Source organism: Pezoporus wallicus, unplaced genomic scaffold (genome assembly GCF_028554395.1).
Source record: "Pezoporus wallicus isolate ANWC-B61680 ecotype Strahan unplaced genomic scaffold, APGP_CSIRO_Pwel_v1 contig_227, whole genome shotgun sequence".
Lineage (NCBI taxonomy): Eukaryota > Metazoa > Chordata > Aves > Psittaciformes > Psittacidae > Pezoporus > Pezoporus wallicus.
In genome coordinates this window covers 4367448-4392688 of record NW_026635704.1, presented here as the reverse complement: position 1 = coordinate 4392688, position 25241 = coordinate 4367448, and the positions used below count along the sequence as shown (strand labels likewise).

Genomic DNA, 25241 nt, shown 5'->3' with positions numbered 1-25241 from the left:
CCACCTCTGTTCTCTGTATGGAATTGAATTTTTACTATGAAAAGCGGCTGGTTGCTTTATCAATGGAACACAAGTTCAGTTGCTTGCATATTACTGATTTTAAAACTAATTATTTTTAACTAAGCATATCATCTCCTGTTTGCACTGTGGGACTCATATCTTAACTTTGAAGCCAGTAATGAAATATAAAGTCTCTGGCCTTTGTTTTAACATTATTAATTTGAAATGAAAATTATATTTTCTGATCCTAAAAGGCTCTGGCTCAGTTTTCAGGCAGAGGAGTCAAGGAGGTTCTAGCTGAATGCCTCTTCCACTGCTTTTAAAAGAAACCCCTGCTGATAAAGCTGACTTAGAGGTGGTGTTAAAGGGTGGATGGTCATGACACTTCGCTAGCATTTTACTCCTTCCCTGCCAATTGAATTATTTACTACTAGGCTGGGAGGGCTGGGTTGATTCTCCAGTGCATTAGTGTAATGATCTGTGGATGATGATGGTGGCCACTGTTGCACAGCAGTACTGTTCTCCTTTTCTAATTTCCCAAGAAAAGATGAGGAAGAGTGAATCATGCTGGATTGATGTTTATTCTTAATTCATGTATCTCACAGTTGATCTTGTAATGCATTGTAAGAATAGAGTTTTATTTTGCCAGCCTTTCTCCAAGCTTATGTGGATCAGCTCAAGAGGGGAAAACAGGAGAGGAAGGTCAATGTGTTTTTCACTTTCTGATGCTTAATATTCACTGTTGATCATTAAAACAATGGATTTCATTTTTCTCCAAATGACTGATAGTGTTCTCCCTTCAATGATAGTGAGACAGCTGTTGCTGATTTAGACATAACTCTTAGGTGCATTTCTGAAGGGGGAAAACAGTTTATTATATATCTGGGATCTCACTTTGAGTTTCAGTAATAATTTCAACCTAGGAGCAACAGTGATTTTAATGCTGTTTGTTCATCAGTGTAAGGAAATAGAAAATTTACTATTAAAAGGTAACATCAAAAAGTGTTTGGATTTTGTACTTGGAGGGAAAAAGCCAAGTGAATATTCACTTGTCCCTTTGGTTTCATAATGAGTAAATTGGGGGTTAGCAGGTCACAGATTCAGAGATGAGGGGAGAGGAGTGTCACTGTGAAAGCTTTCCTGGGTGTTACTGAAAATATGACAGTGGTTGGGATGTTAACTCATTGGGCAGAACTTAGATAAATGAAGCTCACATTAAAAGTGAAGGAAATGGCTACTAGCCAAAAAAGGAAAGTTTAAGAAAAACATTCAGTGCTTTGGGGGAGAGGGGAAGGGGACGTGGGCAAAGGGGCCAAATGTCCAAGTTCAAGATTAATTCGAGGAAGTCTTATAACCTAAAGTTTAAAAAGCAGATTACATAGATACAGTGATCTGGTCTTGTGATCTACAAAGTTAGTATTGCATTAATACTGTCAAAACTGTGTTCCTCTAACTTCACAAAATAAGCAAATACATCAGTGGAGCCTTGGCTTTTAGCTTATTTGTTATTTCTCTGACTTAGGATTCGTTTCATACTTTGAAGAAATGGGTGAAAGAACTAAAAGAACATGGTCCTGAAAACATTGTAATGGCCATTGCTGGAAACAAATGTGATCTTTCTGATATCAGGTAATACGTTATTTTTGTTGTTGCTTTGATTGCAGTAACTATATTGTTTCCTTCCTCCAGGTAACCGATTTGTACCATTGTTACAACAGTATGTAATTTTGGTCAGCTCTATTTAGCCTTTCCTAACAAACTTGCCAGCAGCAGCACAATTTGAATTACATACTTATTTTTATCCCTCTTTTACTGCCCTTCATGTGTATTTGTGCAATCTACACCCTTTGGCTGCTGAACCATTTGGAATGGAGAAGTATTCTTTTTTCTTTATTGTATTCCATTCATATGAAAAGGGGAAGAATGTATGAAGCAATGAGCAAAACCAGCGGTGTAGAGCTAAAAGGATGGGCCTGAGGTAGAATAATGTTATTCACAGAGAAGCTCTGAGAACTTGTGCTTTGCCAAAACTGAAACTGTCCCATAATACTGGGTGTAGAAAGTGCATTTTTGTTTCTTAGGAGCATAACTTCAAGCAAAACTTGTGTCACCAGCATGAAGCAAAGAACCTCCAGGGTGAAAGGGGATGGTTGTATCTGCACTCCTGCAGAAGAGCTGCCATGGTGCTGTTTGGCATTAAGAGTGAAGCCAGTCACTCTTCTGCTTGTTAGCTCTATTTTGGATTTGCATTTATCCTTTCTGGAAATGGAAGCACATTCTGCTATATAGGAATGATATCTTGTGTCAGCCCACGACTCTCTAATTTCTTGCTTCAACTATGAGTACACACTTAACATTCATATTTGATGTTTTCCTTTTAGGATCTCATAGGCTCGTGTGGTTGTTCAAATACATCCCCCTGTAGTTTTATAATCATTACGTTGGTCTGGGTTCACCAGAGCCCTGAAGCATGTGTGTAATTTCAAGTGATGCAGTGCTTTATTTAATCAAGGCATATGCAATCAAGGCATATGTGTTTTGGGTTCTTTTTGAGGGTTGTTTTCTTTGTTCACCTCTGCCCCCATCAGCCATGAACCAACACAAACTGAGTCATTGATTCCTATAAGACCAAAACAAGCCCTGATTCTAGAAGACTCCTGGTTTCTGCTGGGCTAAGAATCGGGGAGACAGTATATTGGCATGATGCTTGTCAACATGGTGAAACTGAGTGCTGTAAGACAAAACATAAGTTTCCAAATATGAAGCAGGAAAAAAGGATGATTATTAAAATAAACCCAAAAACCAGTTAGTACAAATACAACTTTTCAATTGCCCTGAGAGTCACTTTAAATTTATTGCGTAAGTGTTCCCAGAATACAATTGCCTGATTAAATCAAGGGCAATAAGTTTGGAGATTGTGACAAATGGCAGCAATTGCAAGTGAATCCATAACCAGCCCTTGCCCTGCTTTTGGTAGCATTTGCCATGGCAGCAAGCTTTTAAATGCTATTCCACCTGAGGACATGAAGAAAACCCTGCACGCTAGAAAAGCTGTGGGGATAGTGGGGTTCCTTACAGAGTGACTGTGATCTTCCCACCATGTTATTCTCAAACATTACTTGTTTACTGTTTGCTGATCATCTGTTTCTTGCTCCTGTTCAGCCAGTACAGCTTTTCCATGCACAAAATGTTCTGGTGTTTGCATGGTCCTCATGGTACCCTGTGAACTAATGTCTCTTATTCCTTTTTTAATTTTATTATTTATAGGGAGGGGGCTTTTTTCCTCGCCATAATTATTAATAGTTTTGAGAATGTTTTTTCATGCAGCTATTTTTTCTGCATCCCCCAGCCATTTTTCTTTCTGAAGTCATCCAGTGATGTCCAACTAGAGAGATTTTGGTGGAAAAATAGAGAGCAGACTGTCTTGTACGTGATATGTTTTCACAGTCCTTCCAGAAATCTGATTATTTATGCAACACATGTAGCTGTATGCATTCTCTGACTGCTTTATGTCTTCAAATTTACTTCAGGAAAAATAATTTCAGGTGAAATATGTCACCAATTTATCAGGTTGTTTCCAATGAGTAGAAAATACGTATGCCTTTGGGCACAGAGAAATTAAAAATAAAATTATGTGAGCACACAGGAGCAAGCTGCTGTTTGTATGCATTTTTGGCATCTCGCTTTGGTTTTGTAGAACTTTTGGCAGATGTTTTGGTGGATATCAGAGAGACAGCTGCTTTTAAGACCAATGTGAACAGATGCAAAAGAGGACAGGCTGACCTGGTTCAAGTTGATTTGATTCTGCCTTCTCTGTGACTGTAGAAGATATAATGTAAGGAGGAATGAATGGAAGCAATAAGAACTGATTATCCTCCTTTGGGAAGAGACTGACACTATTTCTCAGAATCATTCACGATGTTACCCTGCTCATTTAGCATCTAAAATTTGGTTTTGAGCTGCCAGGATGGATTTGGGACACATAGGGGTCATGCTGCTTTTCTCAGTGTTGTTAATTAGGCTATCAGCAGATCTTGGCACTCTGTTGAAGTAAATTTCTCCTCCGTATTGAAGGAATTTCTATAGGGAGACAGGCAATTTTGTTTAGTAAAAATCCTCATCTTTGCTATAGTGCTGTAAGCTTTAGTACTGTTGAGTATTTGGCATTCTATAAGTAATAGTAATAGACTTTTTCTTTCTGATATGTGTCCTGTCCTCTGGCAGGTTATTAAAAAGTAGTTTCAAAGACAGGAGCTGAGATTTCAGTGTTAAATTGTTTTAAGTGTCCAAAATACTTTTTGAGCGTTATGAAAGTCAGTAGTCATAATGGCAGCTACAAGTATTTTACTTCCCTAAAAATGTGGCACACATTCTTAAGAAATAGTGTTCACTGGAAATTGCCAGATCCTTGGTTAAGAGAATTCAGCAGAATTTCATGCTCAGATCTTCCCTCTCTGCTTCCAGAATATTTCTTTATCCAGTAATTATTCAGAAAATCTCAAGGCAGAGTGTATCAACACAATGGTTGGGATGGATACTGGGTTCAAACTTACACAGGGGAGATTTAGATGAGATACAAGGAAGGAATTCTGTACTACAACAGTGGTGAGACACTGGAACAGCTTGACCAGAGAAGCTGTGGCTGCCCCATCTCTGGCAGTGTTCAAGGCCAGGTTGGGCAAGGCCTTGGGTGATATGGTTTAGTGTGAGGCTTCCCTGCCCATGGCAGGGGGTTGGAACTGGATGATCTTAAGGTCCTTTCCAACCCTAACTATTCTGTGATTCTATGAAATAATTTGCATCTTTCAGAATAGGTATTCCTCTAACTTTCCCAGTAGCTGTGGAATAACGCTTTCTCAGCACTCTGCTGATGGTTCTTTCTTCTCTCTTCACCCTATCTTGCGTGTGTTCATCTCTAGGCTTAGAGTTCAAGCATTTAGGCTTCTCCTTTTGACAAGGTAGCATCTTAGCAATGTTGACATCCAGATTACGTTAACTTGATGTATGCAGCCTTCTTGGTGCTGGCAGCACTGGGTGGCATGATGCTTATTGCCCACGTGCTGTGGTCTCTTATAGGCCTCCTTTAGAAATGTCATCAGATGGGGCTAAGAAGTTCTGTGATTCTTCCTTGGGATATGGTCACTTGCTGCTGTTGAACCATTTCCTCCGTTCCTGAAGTTTGCGTCCTCATCTAAATTATAGCAAGTTGACAGTCTTCATTACATAAACTTATGCTCTCACATCTCTTCCTTTACTGTTGTTTGAATATTATCTCACATAGTTACATTCCTTTTTTCTTATCTCCAGGGCCATCCACAGATGGTGGTACCTTTCATAAACAAGGCCAAGGTGCCGTTACAGAAATAGTAATGGGAGTGCTGCTTTCCATGTGTCTTTGCAATAAGAAGATGTATAATGCAAAGAAGCAAGTCATGGAAATAAGCTCTGAATCCAGATGCTGGAATTGTAGGCTAATTTTTTGAAAACCATTTGTAATAAACCAGGCAATTATTCTGCCTCTCTGCACATTTCCCATGAGCAGCAGGTCTGATTAATTTAAAATACATACCTTCAGAAACTAATTGTGAAATTGCATTGCTGTGCTCCCACCTAAATAGCTTCTGTCAAAGCCCAAGGCAGTCATACTAGGAGGAAGTTGTACTGGGAGTCTCTGGATTGGTACATCAGAGCAGCATGTGCAACAGAGCTGTAAAGCCACACAAATCACAGCAGCTGGTGTATAGAACAACTGGAAATAAAATAAGGCTGGCAGCCTGGTGTTTCAATGTGTCTCCCCTGATCGGATACACCTTGGGTGCCTGTTAGTGTGTTCAGTCTCAGGAATAGTGGTGGTTTTGGACAGCAGCGAACACAGGCAGATTCAGCTTTGCCACCTGATTCAGGCATATCCAAGGTCAGCAGGGGGCTTGGCTTTGTGTCTGAGGCAGAGGTCTCTTGCAGGTTGTAAACTGCATTTAGCAGCTTTTGACATATGAAGTGATGGCTACAAAGTGAGGATGTTCTACCAGTGATTTTAAGATGATATTACTGCGGTGACATGGCACAGAATGGTGATCACTCCTCGGTGAATCTGGCAGTCCCAGATTGTTATTGCGTATGTGCTCAGTCAGTGGCTTCCATATTTCTTTCAGAATCTCTCTTGTTTTCTTGCTGCTTGCAAACACTTAGACACATGTTCTTCACCATGGTCATACCCTGTCTTGTTTAAACACTTGGTGTGGATAGTGCCGGTTGCTGCCTGGATCAGCAGAGTTTTGTGTCTTTTCTCTTGTGTTTTAATGATTTTTTTATCACAGTCAAGTTTGACCAAAAAAAAAACCAAAACAAACAAATGGGGTCATCATTTAAATTATCTTCCTTTTTTCAAGGCATGGATTCAGCAGCAAGTCCAAGAAAACTGTAGCTCAATCGTTGGTGAAATTTTGATATTAGGATACGATGATGCCATAAGAAGAAGAAAGATAGTACTGCTTTTGCAGAGAAGAGCGTACTAATGCTTTTTTGATTGCACTGTTTTTGATTATTTATTGAAAATTTGTTATGTTCTTGTTTGTTTTTTTTTTTTGGTAGGGAGGTTCCTATGAAGGATGCCAAAGAATATGCAGAATCTATAGGTGCGATCGTTGTTGAAACCAGTGCAAAGAATGCTGTTAACATTGAGGAACTTTTTCAAGGAATAAGTAAGTAAATGCTCCATTTATTTATTTGTGATTGCTTGGAGGCCTTCTGAAAAATAACTGTCTGTTTCAAATCTAAAAGCTTCTTTCCCAAGGACATCAAGAAATCTACTGGGCAAGTAGCATGGTTGTACTTTATGCTGATATAAAGTAAGAATGACTTTGAATACACCAGAGCAAAGCATAGTAGATAGTAGATATGGGTTAAGCCTATTCCTTCTAAATCTGTATATAAATCCTGACCTGGGTTACATCTTCTGTTTCAGACCAAGCCTACTATAGGGCTGATACTGTTGATCTTATCATCATGTTGATAAAAAATTAAATGTTGAGAAATGCACCTGGAGAACTGTGATAAGAAGAGAACAGTCATTGCAGTGGAATCTGTTTAAAAAGAATGTTTTCTCTCCAGGACTTTTAGACAAGCTGAGACTGACATTCCTCATGAGGACAAGAAAAGACATCTTGTTCAGTTTGCCTTCTAGGGGTTCCAGTTGTGGTCTCTGCCTGCAAGTAGGAAGGACCTCGCAGGCTGGAAAGGACCTTAGGAGACCTTCAGTCCAACATCCCACTCAAAGCAGACTTGATAGTGAATTCAGACCAAGTTGTTCTGGCCAGTCTGTCTGGGCCTGAGAGCAGAGATTCCACAACCTCTCTGGGCAGTTGAATCTGGTGTTTAAATAGTCCTCACAGTGGCATCCCGCCAGTGTATGAAGCTCAAACCTCTCCTGGTTCAATTCATGGCCACCATTGCTCATTGTCCTGGATGCACTTCAGTAAAGAGCCTGGGTCTGTCTTCTTAGCAGCCCTTCCATAGGTACTGACAGGCAGCTTTGCAGTCCCCCATGGCCATCTTGCCTCCATCCTGAACTGCAGCCAAGCCTTGTTTCCTCAGCCTTTCTGTGCAGGGCAAGTGCTCCAGCCCTCTGACTGTCTTGGTGGACCTCCTCTGAAGTTGTGCCGGTTTGTCAACATTCTTCTTGTATCATGGGGCCCCAACCTGGATGTATTAACCAGCTTGCGTTGGACTATATCTGGAAGGGGATAACCACTTCACCTGATTGCTGGCTTTGCTCTTGTTGGTATAACTTAGGATGCTGTTGGCCATTTTTGCTGCCAGGGCACTGCTGGTTCATGCTCAGCTTGTTGCCCTCAGGTCTTTTTTGGCAGAGTCGCTTCCTGGGCAGCCAGTCCCCAGCCTGTCTCATAGCCAAGGGCTCTTCCTTCCCACAAGCAGGGCTTGTCATTTGTCCTTTCTGAGCCACATAAGGCTCCTGTTGGCCCATTCCTCTCTCCAGCCTAAGGCCCTCTGAAGAGCAGCCCTGCCCTCAAGGGTATTGAACATGCCAGTGAGTTGTGTATCATCTGAGGGTTGAGGTGGGTGCGTATGTTTTCCTCCTTCAGGCCACTGGTAGAATGTATTAAGCATGGATTTAACTTATAACTGGTCTACAGGTAGATGCAAAGTGTTAACCACTGGCCTTTAAGTCTGATGATTGAGCCAGTTTTTCACACAGCTAACAGTCTACCATCTAGACTGTACAACTTGGATATACCAGCATGCTGTAAAGAGAAAGTATGGAAAACCTTGATAAAGTCAAAGTGGAAAACATCCAATGCTCTCCCTCAATCACAGTTCAGTCATACTGTTATTTAGGGCAACCAGTTTTGTTGGACATGGTTTACCTTTGGTAAGTCTGTGCTGACTGGTTCCAGTCACTTCTTCACCTTCATGTACTCAGAAGCAGTTTCTGAGAAGATTTGCTCCATGGTTTTCCCAGGAAGATGAGTGAGGCTAACCAGCCCATAGGTCCATGGCTTGTTACTGTCCTTTTCGAAGACATGTACAACATTCACCTTTCTTCAGTTGTAGGGAACCTCTCTCATTCTCCACAACTTTCAAAAATCATAGGAATGATAAAGACATTGCAGTGACATTGGTTTGCTCTCTCTGGATCCTCAGGCTTGTAAGGGTTGAGATTTTTTCAGAGCTTCATGACTTGATCCTTTTCCACTACTGGTGGTTCTTCCTCTCCAGGAATCCTGCTTTGGGGCGCAGCATGTCCAGAAACTCAACATTGTTTCCCAAAAGCCTCTTTTAAAGTTGTATTTCATTTCCCATATTCACAATCAGCTCATATTATCTACTACACTTTGCCTGAGACGGGGTCTGTTCAAATGTTTGCTTTGTTTGGGTGGGATGTATTTGAAGCACTTAATGAGAACTGATGTTCTAGAGTACACTACCTTCCTTTTGCCTCCTTTACAAAGGAGTGTGTAACATGGCTTGCTGGAGGAACTGGTTCTTCCTTGTGATAGTTTGTCTGCACCTGATGTTTGTGAATGTTCCCACAGAGGAGCTCATCCTTGCCACACAATTAGTTAATTAGTTTCTGCCTTTGATAGGCAGTGCTGCAGCTGGCAGCATACGCTGTCCCTAATAATGGATATAACAGATGAGAATAATCAGCTAAATTAAGTTTAGTATGAACTAGATACCCAGGCAAGTGCACTTAATTCCACAGGCAATTATTTCTATATATAGAAGTATTTGGTCTCAGTGGATGTACTCATGACCTTATCAAGTACTCAGTGGAGAGAAAGGAGAGAATTGGTAGTGTATGTTTATAGAAATATAGTGGAAACCGGCTTAACTAGCAAGAGAATCAGTATGGTTGTGACTGGGCAGAGGATATGGGTAACTTTCTGATGTTTCACACCACTTCAGTGCAATTTCAAAGAGATCCTGTCCAGCCCAAGTTGATGGCTTTATTTCTACCTTCACAAGTCTATGGAGACCCTCTGTGGCCATGTCTCCTACACTGTTGAGTAATTTTGTTCGTGTGGGGCCCTAGAAGTCATGCTGCAGCCTTATTTTTGCTTTTATGCTGCCCAAGAGTGTGTGCCCCTCTCTTTGTGCTGCTGTAGAAGGGCACGGTGCATCCCAGTCAGCTTCAGCTTCAAGGGCTCCATATCCCCAGTCTCTGAACAGAGAGTCAGCAACTTCTGTTTACCTTGGATATTGTAGGTAGGCTGTACATGTTGTCTATTTTACAGCCTGGATTTGGAAGGATATTCCAACATGTGTGGAGAATTTCTCAATTAAAAACCTTCTAGAAATTGATACCCCAAACAGAAAGGATAAGACTACATTTTAATTTAGCTAAAAAATTTACCTCCTGCTTGCTTATGCTTTTCATTTCTCAGAGGCATTTGAACATAATCATTTTTCCTTCGTAAAGTATCTAACAACTGTCTTTTTTTTTCAGGGAAAATACTGTGAACATAATGATATAGTATAGTGGGAAAAACTTACTCAACATAATGATACAAAGAAGGTAGAAAATAAAAGGGGAACTGGGATGTTTTGCTGACAATCAGACAAATCTTGGATAAATTATAGAGATTATATATAGAGAGACATCACTTAGTTTCTGAGGTTCTTACAGTACACTATTTTTTAAAGATTTTTATGATAAGTTTCTCTCAGGATTTGAGGATTTGACTGCTCTGAGGGATGTCTAAATCACAGTCTCAGCACAAATCCATTGTCCTTAACTCTTCTCAAGAAAATACAGGATGTGAGAGTAGAAGTTTCTGATTCAAGATGGGGCCAGTCTGGCAGGAGGGGGACTCTGCAGTCCATGTGCTCAGGTGAATAAGGCTGAAGAAGCAGACTAAACACAAGAGTCAGCGAAGTTGGTGTTCTCCGTGCTGGAGAATTTTCTCTGAGCTGCATAATAGGATGTAGCTCCTGGCTGTCTGTTGTACCCCTGTGATTTCAGATAGGAACCACTACACTTTGGTTACATTTAGCAGTGCCTGACTGAAGGCTCACAGTGTTTGTGAAATGTCACATGGCTGGTTTGATTTCCCTGTAAACAAGAAAAGAATACTTTTAGTACACTTGCATATCCCCCACTTGCTCTAAATTTTTCCCAGTGTCTTTCTTGGAAGATTTTTGATAAAAAGGGCTTTACTGTAGTGTTTGTTCATGTGTTCCAGCAATTCTTTTTTAATAGCTGCTTGTCTATAGGATCAAATGTTATTAATTTTTTATTCCCAGCCTTAGACAAATCATACACGCAGCAGTTCCTTGTCACTGGTTTATACTTCAGCAGCAGCAAAAATGACTGGAATGTATTTATCCAATAGCAGTATAATACAGTATAAAGCCGTGCCTGTGCAGGTGATCATACCATTTCTGTGTTGCCCCTTCTTGGTTGTGGGGCTTTAGTCTGCTGACCATTGCTTGTGTTTGGGAAGGCAGCTTACCCATTAAAACTGGATGGTTTTCCATGACTAAATAAGCTGTCCCAAGCGTATTGTCATTTAGTAGCAGTCACACCCTTGCAATTTTCAGACACCCATTCATTTAAGAACTCAAATAAGCCTTAGTTACCTTATTAAAGTGTAGTATACAACCAGCTGCTTCTCTTCAGGCTGTGTATGTTGCCTGTTACTTTAACGTGAAGATGCCCCAGATACGAAAGGGAAGATCACGTAAAAGCCAGCCTCTATAAATGATAGAGCCGGGGCTGTACCTCCCAGGTTAATACCAGTCTGCGTCAGTAGGTCCAAAGGTAAATAAGCAGTGTGATGAGTGAACTGCTGAAGAACACCTAGCCAAGTGAAATGTGAGATATGCTTGTGCTTAAGCAAAAAGAAGTAGATGATGGGCATTTATTATATTTCTGAAGTCTGGAATATGTTGGAGATAGTTGTTCTACCAAAAGGGGCACAATTGAAGCATTTCAGCATCTTCTGTCAAGGGTGAGAGGGAAGTGAGGAGAGAAATTGTCAGAATCGCTCTATGGAAAGTGTGTAAAGAGTTGTTAGCATGCTCAGTCTTACTGATGCTAGTACTATGAGAAGGAGAGGCAGGATTAAAAATCCAGACAAAGATGCTCTTCCTAGATGAGGCTTCCTAATTAGAGCAGAGAGTTTCTGTCTCGGGATATATCCTTTCGTGTGGTAAATGCTCAGTTAATAAATGTATGAAGCTATTGATTTTCTGATGCTTTGCCAGCAGCTCATATATTGAATATTTAATGTAACCCAAATACTCGTTTCCTAGAAATACTAGGAGATTAGGAAAAAAAAAACCCAAACCTCAAACCAAATTCAGTCTATAGAGTTCAGAGTTTAACCAGCTGTATTCTGGACAAACCAGAAAGGAATTTGTGGAGCATCCATCTGTGGAATGGGGAGGGATCCTTTCCAGCGGACGTTGTTGTTTGCGCTGATTTAGATGGATTTGGATGGGCGCGATTGCAGGTGGACAATTTTCAAGCTTTGTGAGTGATGAGTATGGTAGTTTTTGTCCTGTGATTTGCTATCTGTGAACTACTTTGGAGAGGTCTAAGAAGAAAAGAAAGTACATTTATGTTACAAAGAAATTCACACCATTTTTCAGGCAGCCCAAGGTCATAACTGAATTTCTGTAGGGGGTGTTCACCTGTGAACACCCTGTGAAAGGATGGAAAAACATTGCCCTAATTTATGTTTGAGATTATATTCTTTACAGTTTATGCTCCCTGTTCTAGGGTTAGCTCTCCTGTTGCTTTCAAATTTTAATGAATGAAGCAAAACTTGCTGGCCTTTGGACTACTTATGAAGTCAAATGTGTGAGGTCCTGGATTTCTTTCCAACCATAGGAGAGCTCTCTAACATAAATTAGTGAATAAACCAAAACAACCTCAAGTTAATTACAGGCAGGACATCAAATCAAGGTTGCATGTCTTAGTAATTAAAGTAATTAAGAATTCTCTTGTTTACTTTAATGCATGTAAGATTTAAAAGGTCTCTCTTTTTCCAGCAGATTTTAATTAAACAAGCAAAATTTAGTTGTATTGCTGCTTCCCCTAGCAAGAATTTCAGTGTCAGCAATCTACACTTTTGCTTTATTTTCTTGCTTGGAGATGCTGTTAGATATGCTATTAGGAGTATGAAAATAATTGCAACTTAACTGTGTTTAGTTATGCAATATCCTTTATTGTAAAGATGTGTTACCTTGCACGAAAGCTTACAACATGAAGTAAACAGCTGTCATCTGTCATCCTGCTTCACTAAAAGTATGGGGGGGAAAAAGAAAGTGGAGACTGATAAGTGGGCCAAGCTTTATAACCCATGTGAGAGTCATGTGGAACTTCTGAAATATTGGTGAAAGTGGTTTTGAAGGATAAAAGTATTTGGGGAGATTAAGATGTGTCTGTCCTAAATCCTACAGGTGCAGGAAGTCTTGTATGCAGATGCCAAAACTGTTGGATAAGATGTACCTGCTTCATTCTGCCATGCTTTCACAAATGGCTGTGCTTTATTAATGAGGTTTATGGAGAGCAATGCTTTGCAGGGGCTCACCTTGCTGTGATACAGCTAGCAATTGTAGGAGGAGGTTCTGCCATTGTGTAGCTGTTGTACAACTACTTGAAGAAGTCTGCCTTTCCTGAGGTGAGCCATGAGAAAAGCTCACCTAAGCTGTAGGAGCTGCCAGGCTGCTGCTCCAGGGCAGAGTGAAATGGATCTCACATCCTGAACTAATCTCCCCATCCTTCAGTGCCCTAAAAAATGAATTTCTATGTGATTTTCAGGAAGAGAATAGATGGGGGAAATGAGCAAAAAGCCACCATGCAGCACTGTGATGTCTTGCCTGTGACCCTTGGCAGAATTGTTGTAGCTGTGTTAGACAGTAAGACTGTGCTTCTTTTGGACTTGGACTTCGTTATCTGGGTGTGCCACCTTGGGTTGATCACATCACATCTGTTTTCACCCTAAATGAGTATCTGTTCAATGCATTGTTGTGTCTGTCCCTTTGTCAGCATGGTAACCAGTGGTGGGTTTTGTCCCTTATGCTCAGCTTTCAGACTGTTCCCAGCCTTTCATGCAGTCTTGTACAGGTCAATGATGAAAGTAGTTTCATGTTAAAGAAAAACAACCCACAAAGCAACAAACAAGCAAACAAACAAACCCTAAACCTAAAGCAAAAAGCTCAACACCAAGCCTAATTTTTCTGAGGTAATGGATGCCACAGCTTGTAACTGGAGCGTCACATTCAAAAAGGAACAAATTGCAGATTTTGTTACTGTGATGATGCATCCTGCTTCCAGCTGCAGCAAAGCAATCCCCATCTGCCTTTCTTCAACTCTGCTCACAGAGCTGTCACCCAGTCCTTGCATCTCTCTGGCTTCCCTGCTCCAGTTTTCATTTTAATTCCTTCCCATTTTGCTTATCTCTTGTCCCACCCTCCCATTTCCCAATCTCTTTGCCTTTGGCACCCTCAGAACTGCAACTCCCAGAGTGCTGATTAATCTCTTTACATCAGCAAATCTCACATTCAGTAGAAGGAGTTGGAATTCTACCAGGCTTTGGAGAGGACCTTGACCTTCATGCTGGACTGCCTCAACCAAATTCAAACATGCCAGAAAGGAGGAGATGAGATCAATTTAGTGCTTCCCACCTGTTAACCTGGAGGGTTCACTTCAGAACAATGACAGTTTCTGTAACTCTGTATTTGGGCAGTCTCTTGTGACCCTTGTTTTACACACCATCGTGTGTTTACTACAGTGAGATCATGGAGGATACCAACGCCTCTGCACAAATGTGTAGAGGTGCATGGTTACAAACAGTTTTGTTGCGTGAAATCTGTGAAGCATGGTCCGAACATTAGCAAAATGAACCCCAAATATATGATCAGATATAAATACAAGGGCAAAATCTAATTTTTAAATTGCAGTCAGCTGGTCTTCCTCCATAGAAATACCAGAATTGGGAACCATATGGGACTTTTATGCTGTCTCAATAATAGTATATCCTTAAGTTCCTTATTTAACCAGTTCACCTGCAGAGTTCTTAAGTAAATGTATGCAGATCTGGTTTTCTCTGTGTGATTGGCTGTTTAATCTGGAATCTTAAAACGTGCTGTTGGTGGCCTTTGAGAAGCTGGCTAGTTCTGTTCTGTCCTGCTCTGCCAAATGGAGAAAAGACTCTATTTGTGGTCTAGTTTGTCATATTCAAGTTAAGCAACAGATGAGTTCAATCGCCCATGCACCTTTTGAGCTGACTCTATCTTAACAGAGCAGTTTTCAGTTTGAAGAATTGCCTTAATCTTTTTATTCCTTCAGTAGGGGAATTGCAGGGCTGGATGTCAGAGCACTACTGCTCCTTTCTGACATCAACTGCATGAAAGAAATAACATGCTGATTATTAACAATATTAATATTTAATATTATTTAATAATACTGATTAATTATTAATAACCATGCTGTAGGTTATCTAACACAGGGGCATTTGTTTATTGGTCTGGAACCATGTATGCCAGTGAGATACACACTTTAAATGTTTATATACCTTCTAAAATTAATTAAGTTTATGACCTCTGTTGATCCTGACTCGGTGCCAGCTGTATTTGAGTTGGTGTCAGCAATATTGATGCTATATTTATCAAGACCTGAATGACAAGATCAGATGATCACGGCACGTTTAGGTAGCAATACTGATTGAGCTGGTTTAGAAGAAGGAAGTGTAGGTGCAGGCTCAGCATTTCACTACTCACCTTCAGTGTTCTGCTGCTGCGTAAAGCTTTCTGTGTTACAGCGTCTTGCTGTCAAGGAGGCCCAGGGAGACACAATCAGACAGGTTTCTGACTGATTACTGTTATTCGCTTCCCCTGACCCTTGGTGAAAATCACTGTATCATTTGCTATGGAGCTGGTTCTCAGGTGTTAGACTGAATTTACACTCCAAGAGAGTTACTCCTGTCAACTGCACATCAGGTGGTAAAAGCTGCTTGGGCAGGGATAAGTCTTGTTACTAAAACTACGATGACTTAAGGGTTTAATAAATCTGGTAACAAAAGAAATCATAAATGAGAAAAAACTCAGCTACTAAAAAAGATAGTCTTAAACTTGAAAAAAGTTTTGACTGTTTAAATGTTTATTTCCTTGTATTGAATTCAAGGGGTGTCCAAACAACAGAAACAGGGCTAGTTAATGACAAATAGCACTGAAGTTCAAAGGCCAGAATAACTAATCAGCAAATATTATGTCTAGAGATTTTTTTTTCTCTTTATTATTTGTAGTTGTTATCTCTGTGGTTTTATTGTTTTGAGAAATGAAATACGTCAAAGTGATTCTTACTGGTATATATTGTGTCCTGGTCTGAACTAGACAAAGTGCTCGTTGACCTTGAAGCCTGGAATGATTTTGTTCTGAAGATAAGTTAGCGTGTTTCTTTGCATACACATCAAGAGTACTGTAGAAAAGAGTTGAAACTCATGAGAAATATGAAACACTGAATGAAAAACAAATAGAGGCAATATAGTTGTTTAATGCGGGCTTAAGCTAGTTAGCATGTTAAAGCTCTCCTCTTCTAAACTTGCTGTTAGAAGAACCAAGTGTTTAGAGAGCAATTTGCTTAATGGTATGTTATGGAAACTGTGCCTGCAGATTCCAATTTTTTGGCTACACTGTGCTCTGGGTCGGATGATGGGGTTTTATTGTAGCTGGGATTGAGTTGAAAGCATTTTGGAAAGAGTAGGTACCTGATGCAGAAGTTCCCCGCAGGTCTCTACGACAACAGTGTGACCTTCTTGGAACATTCTTCTTATTCTCTGCAGTTTTAATAATTAGTGGATTCTCTTTAGTCTCCAAACAAAGCCAGCAGAACTAATGCATGTAACAGCTGTGTCTATAACCACTCATTCTGCTTTAAATTTCATTTTGAAGGGCACTTCCAAACAAAAGTAAGGTGGTGAAGTCCAAACAATGTAAGCGAGGTGTGAAGGTGATATTTTAGTGACCTGAATAGGGTGCAGCATTGCAGTGCCAGTGCTTATGTGTGCTTCAGCCCTCAAGATACCCATTTCTCACTCTGTTGGACCAAATACACTATCTTTAGCTTAGTAATGTGAGGAATTTTCCCCCTCTCATTCAGTTTGTACAAACAGCCAAGATTATCTGCTTCAGAAGGCACGCTTTTGTTTGTTGTATAACATACCTGTTCAGACTGACTGAGAGAGGTGAAATTTCGATGGGCTTGACTAAAGGTAATTTAAGGACAAGTTTTACAGATGAAATTTTGTGGTTTGATTCACTGGGTTTGGATTTTACCTGAATGCTTTAAACTCACCCTCCCACAACTGCTCCCCCAGGTAATTTGTAGGACTCAGGCTTCAACAGATACGTAATTCATGGAACATTTGCCAAAAGAGAGCTGTGAATAAAAGCAGCAAAGGATGTGGAAACCTAAACTGTAAAATCCACCTGGATAATGATGAGCTGTTTACAGGATCGTTATGCTCCCTGAAAGTGGCGTGTAACAAGCAAATGTTAAATATTCCACTTCTTGTTATTTAACATGCATAATAGTAAAACCAGGAATAATTCATAGGAAGTAGATTAAACTTCAGAAAAAAAAAATCAGGAAATCTACAAGGTAATGAGAAGTATGTTACCATGACTCCAAAATACTGATGGAGACATCACGCAATGGGTGTAATGGAAAAGCCAGGCCCACACCAGAGACAGAAGATAGATTGGACCTGGGAGGATCTTCTTTCCCATTTATGATTCTAATTACCAAACACATTGTATGTTGTCCATGAGTAGGAAGCCAGTTAGACGAAGATGCAGCAGTTCTAGAAGGGCACACAGAGGAGGGAGTTGGACCAGTGCCTTCTGCCCCAGGGAGATATCTCTAGCTCTGCTGTGATGGCTGAAATTCTTTAAAACATTTAAAATAATTGCCCCATAAGATGATTAAAAAGTCAGGAGAGTTTGTGGGGAAGGGGGTGGTAAGTAATCAAAGCTGTCAACTGGAAAGGCATGGGTACCCCTCAAAGGAGGGAGGGATTCAGTCAGGAGAACAGGTTCATTTTTCAGATATAGGCAGCATGCGTTTAGTTGCTGCGCTTTGTAAAACTTGTGTACAAGGACTAAATGCCAGGCGGATTTAGGGCAGGCAAGATCTTGTTAAACTAGCACCATTCACACTTAGATGCAATTAGGAGAAAGCCGGGAATTTTTCTTAGTTGTAAGATAACTGTATTTTTAAATACACGGACAACATAATTTCAATATATTTCATGCATTCTCAATAGACATATTTCATACATGTTTTTAAATGTAAAAATCTTTTCATAAGCAGGATGCAAGAGAAAATATTCAAGGTACACAGGAGACTGCTGTCTTCTGGTGAAGTTTGACAGATGGGATTCTTATGCAAACTAAATCATTCTGCTGCTGCATGTGTTGTTTACTACATGAGGAAAATTGAATTCATTGCCTCTTCTGTTTCAGGTCGGCAGATTCCACCCTTAGATCCTCATGAAAATGGTAACAATGGAGCCATCAAACTTGGAAAGCAGACTTCACAGACGGGTAGGCGGTGCTGCTGACCCAACCTGATCTCTTTAGATTTACTTGAAAAACAGCACCATTTGCTTTTCTCACTGAGAAGGGACTTTGTGATCTCACTGACGTGGCTCCTTATCTTGAAAGCAGTAATTCCAATACTTCCCATGAGCAGTAACGCGAGTCCCAGAAGCAGAAAGCTTTACTTCAAAGGGATTTTGCAAAACCTAGTTGGAAAATCCTCTCTAATATCCTGTCAAAATTACAGTGTCAAAGTACTCTGATGCTCTGTTCAAACCACTGACTTTTTTTTTTTTAATAAAAAGATCCTTTTATATCTAAAATTTAGATTTGCTGCAAAAACTTATCTTCTTACATTGCAAAGTGGACTTCGCATGTTTTTAGAGTTTTCTTTGTAATAATAGGGTGAAAAAAAACCCTATAAGCCCTGAATTTTGGCTTACAGTTGCTCTGCCATCCTTCTAGCTGGACTTTGCTTCAGTGTTTTTTTAAATCTGTAGCTTCATCATGTACTTTCAGTAAACATCAGGAAGAAATTGACTGAATTTGCTAAGTAGAGCAAAAATGGATCCAAAGGATGAGCAAGTGCAGTTTTTACAGGCTAGACGTTAACCTGTGTCAGGAGGTGCTGTGTATGTGGAAGAAGGAATTGTCATGAAAGAGACTGCTGGACCCCATGCAGTTCCAGTCTACTCCAGATGCAGCCACTGTGCTTTGCCTGAAGTGATTCCCTTTCTAGGGCATGGGCTTTCTTAAACACCAGCTTAATCTCCACTGCGTACCAGGTTTCCTCCACATCTGTGACCCAGACTGAAGTTACCTCTGCTCAAAGACGCCACATCCTTGGTTTCTAACAGAGGGTGCCACAGTGCCTCGCTCCTCGCGAGGAGACTCCCTGCTGCACTCCAAGCAGTCTTCATGTTGGAAGAATATTTCTGTACAAAAACAGCTTAAGAGAGCACAATATAATTTGGAGTCAAAGGCTGGAATCTAATAAAACAAACCAAGATGTTTCTTTACAAATGCAATTCTGTGAATTTTTGGAGTAGGCTCTTCACTTGGATGGGGATGTGCTATGGAAGATCCGCTGTGTTGATGCACTTTAAAATGCAGTATTGAAAAACAAAATCCAATAGGTGGTTATGAACCAGAAATAATGTAAAACCGTATGTGTTCTCTGCTTCCATCTTTTATGCACATGTGTGACTGAGATGATAAAATCCAAATTTATCTTTAATTTCATTGGAAATCAGAACTAGGGTAAGAAATGCAGGCTACAAAACCACAGTCTAGCCTGCATTCCACAACATTCATTTGTTCTCTCAGGAGGAAAATTAACCTCCCTGTACTTCTGTTGGGGAGCTTACAAAAAGCAAACAAAAGGGAAAAACAACTTTCCACAATAAATCACGAACAGGCAGGCTAGAGCTGGTTTTCTGTGTTTATACATAAAACCAGAGCTTATTGCTTGGTTGTGAGATTGCTTTGATAAAATGGCACTAATTATTAGGACTTGAAGGAGAGCCAGATGAAATCAGCGGGAATGTTTCTTTGTCTTTAGAGGGCTTGAAGCAGTTCTAGGTGGGAAATGTCCAACTTGATTTTATCTAAGAATCTAAACTGCATGGTTTTCTTACATATAATCCATTTCTTCTATGTTTTGGACTCCTGAAAGCACTTGTACTTGAAAATAGGATAACACACAGACTCAGCTGCCATGAGAAAGGGTATTTCAGGTAAGCTTTCAGCTGTCACCTGTGATGATAAATGACCCGTGGTGCTGCTTCATTGCAGCAGCTATTTCACAGATAATCCGGAGTTATGCAAGTGAAAATTCAGCAATCATCACTGTTGGTAGCTGGGGAAGGAGACAGCTCCTTTAGGGAACATTTTATCCCATCTTAGTATAAGCAGGTCTCCCAGGGGTGCCTGGACTTTCACCTGGATGTGGAGGAAGAATTTAACCTGGCTTCAGCCCTAAAGAAATATCAAGCTTATCAACATCACAGAATCATACAGTTTATGGGATCTGTGACCCAGTGCTGCAAGAGATCTGGTTCTTCCTAAATAAAACCCAGTAAAAGGCTAGACCTGGTACTGAGAAAACAAGGTGAGCTCAAATCCCATTTTTAAAGGTGTCATAAATTTGAGTTCAGCCTATAGTAGTTCTGCATAACTCATTTTTAAGCTTTCATAAATCTTCGTGGCTTAGTCTTTCTTTTCTTTTTAATGTGACATCTCAAAACTCATTAAACCCTGCTTGAGATGTCTGAAAGCTTTGTAAGACAATTCTGCAAGTACCTTGTGTACTCTAACTTATGCTGGGACTGGCAATTGATGCTGATCTGTATGGGATATTGTGCTGAACAACCAGCTCTCACAGCTGCCGTTGAGATGTGTGTGAATCCAAACAGGTTTACGAGTTATATTTTAAGACAGGTTAAAATTGAAGGTTCTTGCAATGGATCTCTGGCAGATTTTAAAATTCAAATGCTGGCTAAGTAGGCACAAAGATATTTCTGAATGTGGTTGGCCAAATCTAAATCGCCTTACTCTGCTTTTAGTCAAGGAAAAGACTTAAATGGGTAAGGGTTCTGATTGTGTAAATTCTTGAGATTTGGATTATGGTGAGCTTCAGCAGAGAACTCTGAAGTCACAAGTGAAAAAATAATAGGCCATTGAGCTGTGCAGAACAGCTCATATTTTCTTTGAAGACAGGGCTCAGCTTTGACGATGATGTTGCCTCTGCAGCTTTAACATGCCTCTTCAAATGGGGGGACAATTTGTTTAAAAAATCATGATTTTCAAATGTCAAATTGATGATTTTTACTTCCTTTTGTTGCCTGTGTTGTTTGGAAAGTACCAGTACTCTTCATAAATGGCCAGAATGACATACAAGAAAACCCTAGACTTGGAGTCAAAACTTGCAGCAGCAACTGGAATTCCTTTTGGTAGTTAATGTCTCGTGAAAAAAAAACCTATATTACTGTACAGGAGCACTAATAATAATAACACTGCAGTTCTAGGTTGGCCAGCTCGTGCTGGATTTGTCCAAGATTGGTTTTCTTTTAGAGAACTGGCAGCAGGACTGAGGCACGGGCTGCAGCACCAAGGGTGTTTGGTGGAGCCTGTTTGCACCATGACTCAAGACTGTGACTGTCCAGTTGTGGGTGACTTGCTTTTCTGGCTCGTCGTGAACTAGTTTAAAAACAAGATTACGAAGGAACTAGTTTTCATATATGCTCTGCATATACGTGTCTGTATATAAGTACAGGTTTATATTGTTATGCTGACATGTAGTGTTTTTTTCACTATGTCTGGTTGTCATATACTGCACATTGTATTCTGTAAGTACATTTTTTTGTTAATGATCATTTCACTTTTATGAACTTAAAGCGGCAGATCGAAGGTAGCAAGAAGATGGAGATGCACATAGGTAGAGTTGTTGACTTGCCATTCTTATGCACGAAAATGGCATATTACAGAAAAACTTTGTCTTGCAGACTGAGACATCCAAAAAGAAGCCATTATTTTTCAAGAATTGGGACTCAAGTAATAAAGTGACACCCCATTAAGAAAAATCAAAAGGGAAAAAGAATTGATTATTTTTGTTCATGGTACAGCAGGTCTCTCTAAAGTGCTATAATGTAACATGGGGCTGTATCTATACCTAGAAAAGTTTCCTGTCACCCCTCGTCTTCACTAATGCTTCACGGCATGTGGTAATAAGTGTGTAGTAGATATGCAAGCATTCTGACTATAATCAGACTTTTTCAGTACAGTGATGATATGTTTTACTATGCTACCATTAATTTTTTAAGCCAGAGTCAGTTTAAAATCACCTGCTAAGTACTCTTCCTCTGTTTTGTTTATATAAGGGCTTTGACTGGGCTGGACCCAATCGCTTCATGTATGGGATGCTGCAATCTGTTTTTACCTTCTGTTTTACATATGAATTGTATCATACCTAATAATATTTTTTGCCCTAAAATATAGGGGCTTTGTGTTTTATTTAACCTCCAATGATTAATGCTAATAAATGTTTTAAATACCTCTGATTCTGGGATGGCTCTGGTTTCAATAAAGCAGAACAAAATAGGTCCCATTTTTCATATAATTTGTTTTTGGAAAATGGCTGTCTGCAGTCTGTGGGATTTAAATGCTACTTGAAGTGTGTGTGGCTGGCTTTTTAGCAGAAACTCAGCGCATTCCTGGGGGATCTTGCAGTGCAGGTGAACTTTCATAAACCAGAAAGAGATTATCTGAAAATCCCTTTGCTAAGTTGTTTGATTTATCCATTAGAAGAGAGGTGCCTGAGTGGCAGTATCAGCTTGGGAAGTTAAAATAGCAGCTGTCAGTAGAAAGTGAGTTTACTGTTACCGCTTGCTTTGAATAGCAACCATGACTAGTATGGCTTGTATACACTCTTCTGTATGCGTGCTGGTTTTGGCTGGGATAGGGTTAAATTTCTTCATAGTAGCTAGTATAGGGCTATGTTTTGGGTTTGTGCTGGAAACAGTGATGATAACACAGGGATGTTTTTGTTGTTGCTGAGCAGTGCTTACACAGAGCCAAGGCCTTTTCTGCTGCTCACACCACCCCAGCAGAGAGTAGGCTGGGGGTGCACAAGAAGCTGGGAGGTGACACAGATGGGACAGCTGAGCCCAAATGACCAAAGGGATGTTCTACACTTTATGATACTGTGCTCAGCATGTAAAGCCGGGGGAAGAAGGAAGCAGGGGGACGTTCAAAGTGATGTTGTGATGTTGTAATTTTATGTGCGATGGAGCCTTGCTTTCCGGGAGACGGCTGAACACCTGCCTGACCATGGGAAGTAGTGAATGAATTCCTCGGTTTGCTTTGCTTGCATACATGGCTTTTGCTTTACCTGTTAAACTGTCTTTATCTCAATCTTTTTCTCACTTTCTCCTTTCTGATTCTCTCCCTTATTCCACTGGGGCAAAGTGTGGCTGTGTGGGGTTTAGCTGGCAGCTGGGGCTAAGCCATGACAGTATGCTTTTATTTTGGTGGTACATTTAATTTTTTTCCCCTACTTTATGTCCCTTAAACTTGTGTTTAGGAGTTACGAATTAAGAATTAACACTCCCTTAAGAAGTATGCAGTATTTCATACCTCTTAGTGCTATTGTTTCAAGAGGTCTTTTCACTCACCAGTTTTTTGACTGTCAGGCTCATATTTTCAAAGTAGTTATCACAGCTACAAGAACTATGAATAAAGGGTTGGGGCTTGGTTTTTGTTTGGCTTGGTTTTTGTTTGTTTTTTTTGGGGGGGGTGTTGTTTTATTTGGTTTGGTTTGTTTTTTTAAGGAAAACCAGGTTTTCAGAGCAAAGCTTTTCTACCACTGTGATAAATTCAATGCACACCAGTACACAAGAAGCACAGTAACTCAAATAACAGAACATCATTGCTCTATGTAAGGAGAAACCATCACTTTAAAAGGGATTACATAGGTTGTGAGTTTAGTAACTCCCTGAAGATACTGTTCCCTGCTTTAAAGTATTCATAATGACATTGAAAAAATTACGTATCATATCTCCAGCTATGCATAAACAACAATGATCCCAGGTACATAACTGTAAACTGTAAAAGGTGATGTACTTAATTTAAGGAAAGCATAAGTAAGCCCCTTTTAACTATGACCAGTGTATTGGAAAATCAGAAGTGAGTACTGTTTTTCCCTTCAGTGTGGAAAGATTTGTGCCCCTTGATGGATCAGTCCTTGCATTGTCAATGGGATGTTTTACATGGCTTGGAAGCATGTTCTTGTAGTGCTTTAGGTTAGTTCAGAGTTAATTTAGCAATGAGAGGGGAGCTGTACAATTGGCTGGAAAATAAACCTCCTCTGCTTTCCTTCTAAAGATAGAGGTTTGTGTCTCAGGCTACTTATGGAAAGGTATTTGACATTTTGGCCTTCAAAACCATCACGACTGTGGCTTCAGCCTTTCTGCAAAGAGCAGATCCTGCTGTGATTGCCAGAGCACCGTTCTGAAATCAGGACAGCAAGGTTGATGAAATCATCTATCCACTTCATACCTCCACCCCCTCAGCTAATCTGCAAAAGTGTTCAGGCTACTACCAGGTTTGTGAAATCCCTCCCTTGCCTGAAAGGAAAACAGTAAGATGAAGGATTATTATTTTTTTTCTTCTCGATGTTGTTTCATGCAAGGCTACAGAGCAATTTTCTTAAAAGCATTAAAACACTCATGGGAGGACAGATTGGCTAAAAGTATTTGTACAAATGCCTCTGTTAATTGGTTACTCCCTGAGGACTTGGCGTCAGTGATAGGATACATTCATGTACAATGGGGTTCTTGATCAAAACGAAGGCTCACTTTTGATTGCATCTATTTTTTGTTTGCTAGAAATGCTCTCTCACTGTCCAAAAGTAAGACTTTTCACTAGAAACTGTAAAATCAATGCTTGACTGCATTTAGCAGGTTAAGATGAGAAGGAATAAGTAATAGCACAATGGAGATTTTTTTATCTATGAAAAATGCATTTCAGACGGGTTTCTTCTCTTTCAATTAAGAAGAGTCCTTACTGCAAAATGACTATTTCTGATACTACCAAATGGGACTTGATGCACATTAGTTTGCATTATCACTTACCACTGCTGTGTATTCTGTAGGAATATGAGGACAGGCTCATGATACTAGCGTTCATAACCACTGTGTTTTGAATAGACACGGTGTAGAGCTGTTACTGGAGTTGTTTAGCAACACAGTTGTGAAAACTTGAAGATAGGACACTGTCAGAACTTGAAGTGTAAGAGACCTGTACTAACTTGTATTTAGTATCACACCAATTAACAAGTTTTTAATAAGATGTTCTTATTCAGTGCAGAAAAGCCTAGCGCAAGGAAGAGAATGTTGAGGTTTCTGGTTAAGTATTAAACATTTATCAGCTTGGAAAGGATTTCTTTTTTCTGGCTATTAAATTACTCCAGCCGGAAATAATTTTTATCCCTGAAACTCCCAGAAGTTTGGTGTTTTTTGTTTTTTTTTTCTTAAAGAGAAAAAAAAAAAAAAAAGGCAGCTTTCTTTGAACAGTATTTACCTTGTTTTCTCAAAACCTCCCTGAGAGCCCGAGCTTTATCTTTCCCGTCATCTATCAAAAGGCGTTTGAGACACACCTTACTCGTGATGAAACACTCA

General features: G+C 40.0%; 1 protein-coding gene across 1 annotated transcript in view; it reads left to right on the top strand.

The window, feature by feature from the left end:
• RAB31 (RAB31, member RAS oncogene family) overlaps positions 1–18355 on the top strand; it is a 60925-nt gene extending 42570 nt beyond the window's left edge. The window contains exons 5-7 of the mRNA XM_057397461.1: positions 1523–1629; positions 6592–6701; positions 17992–18355. Coding sequence (XP_057253444.1) covers positions 1523–1629; positions 6592–6701; positions 17992–18089 — 315 coding nt within the window. The 3' untranslated portion in view covers positions 18090–18355. The remainder of the gene's footprint in view (positions 1–1522; positions 1630–6591; positions 6702–17991) is intronic.
• The last annotated feature ends 6886 nt before the right edge of the window (positions 18356–25241 follow it).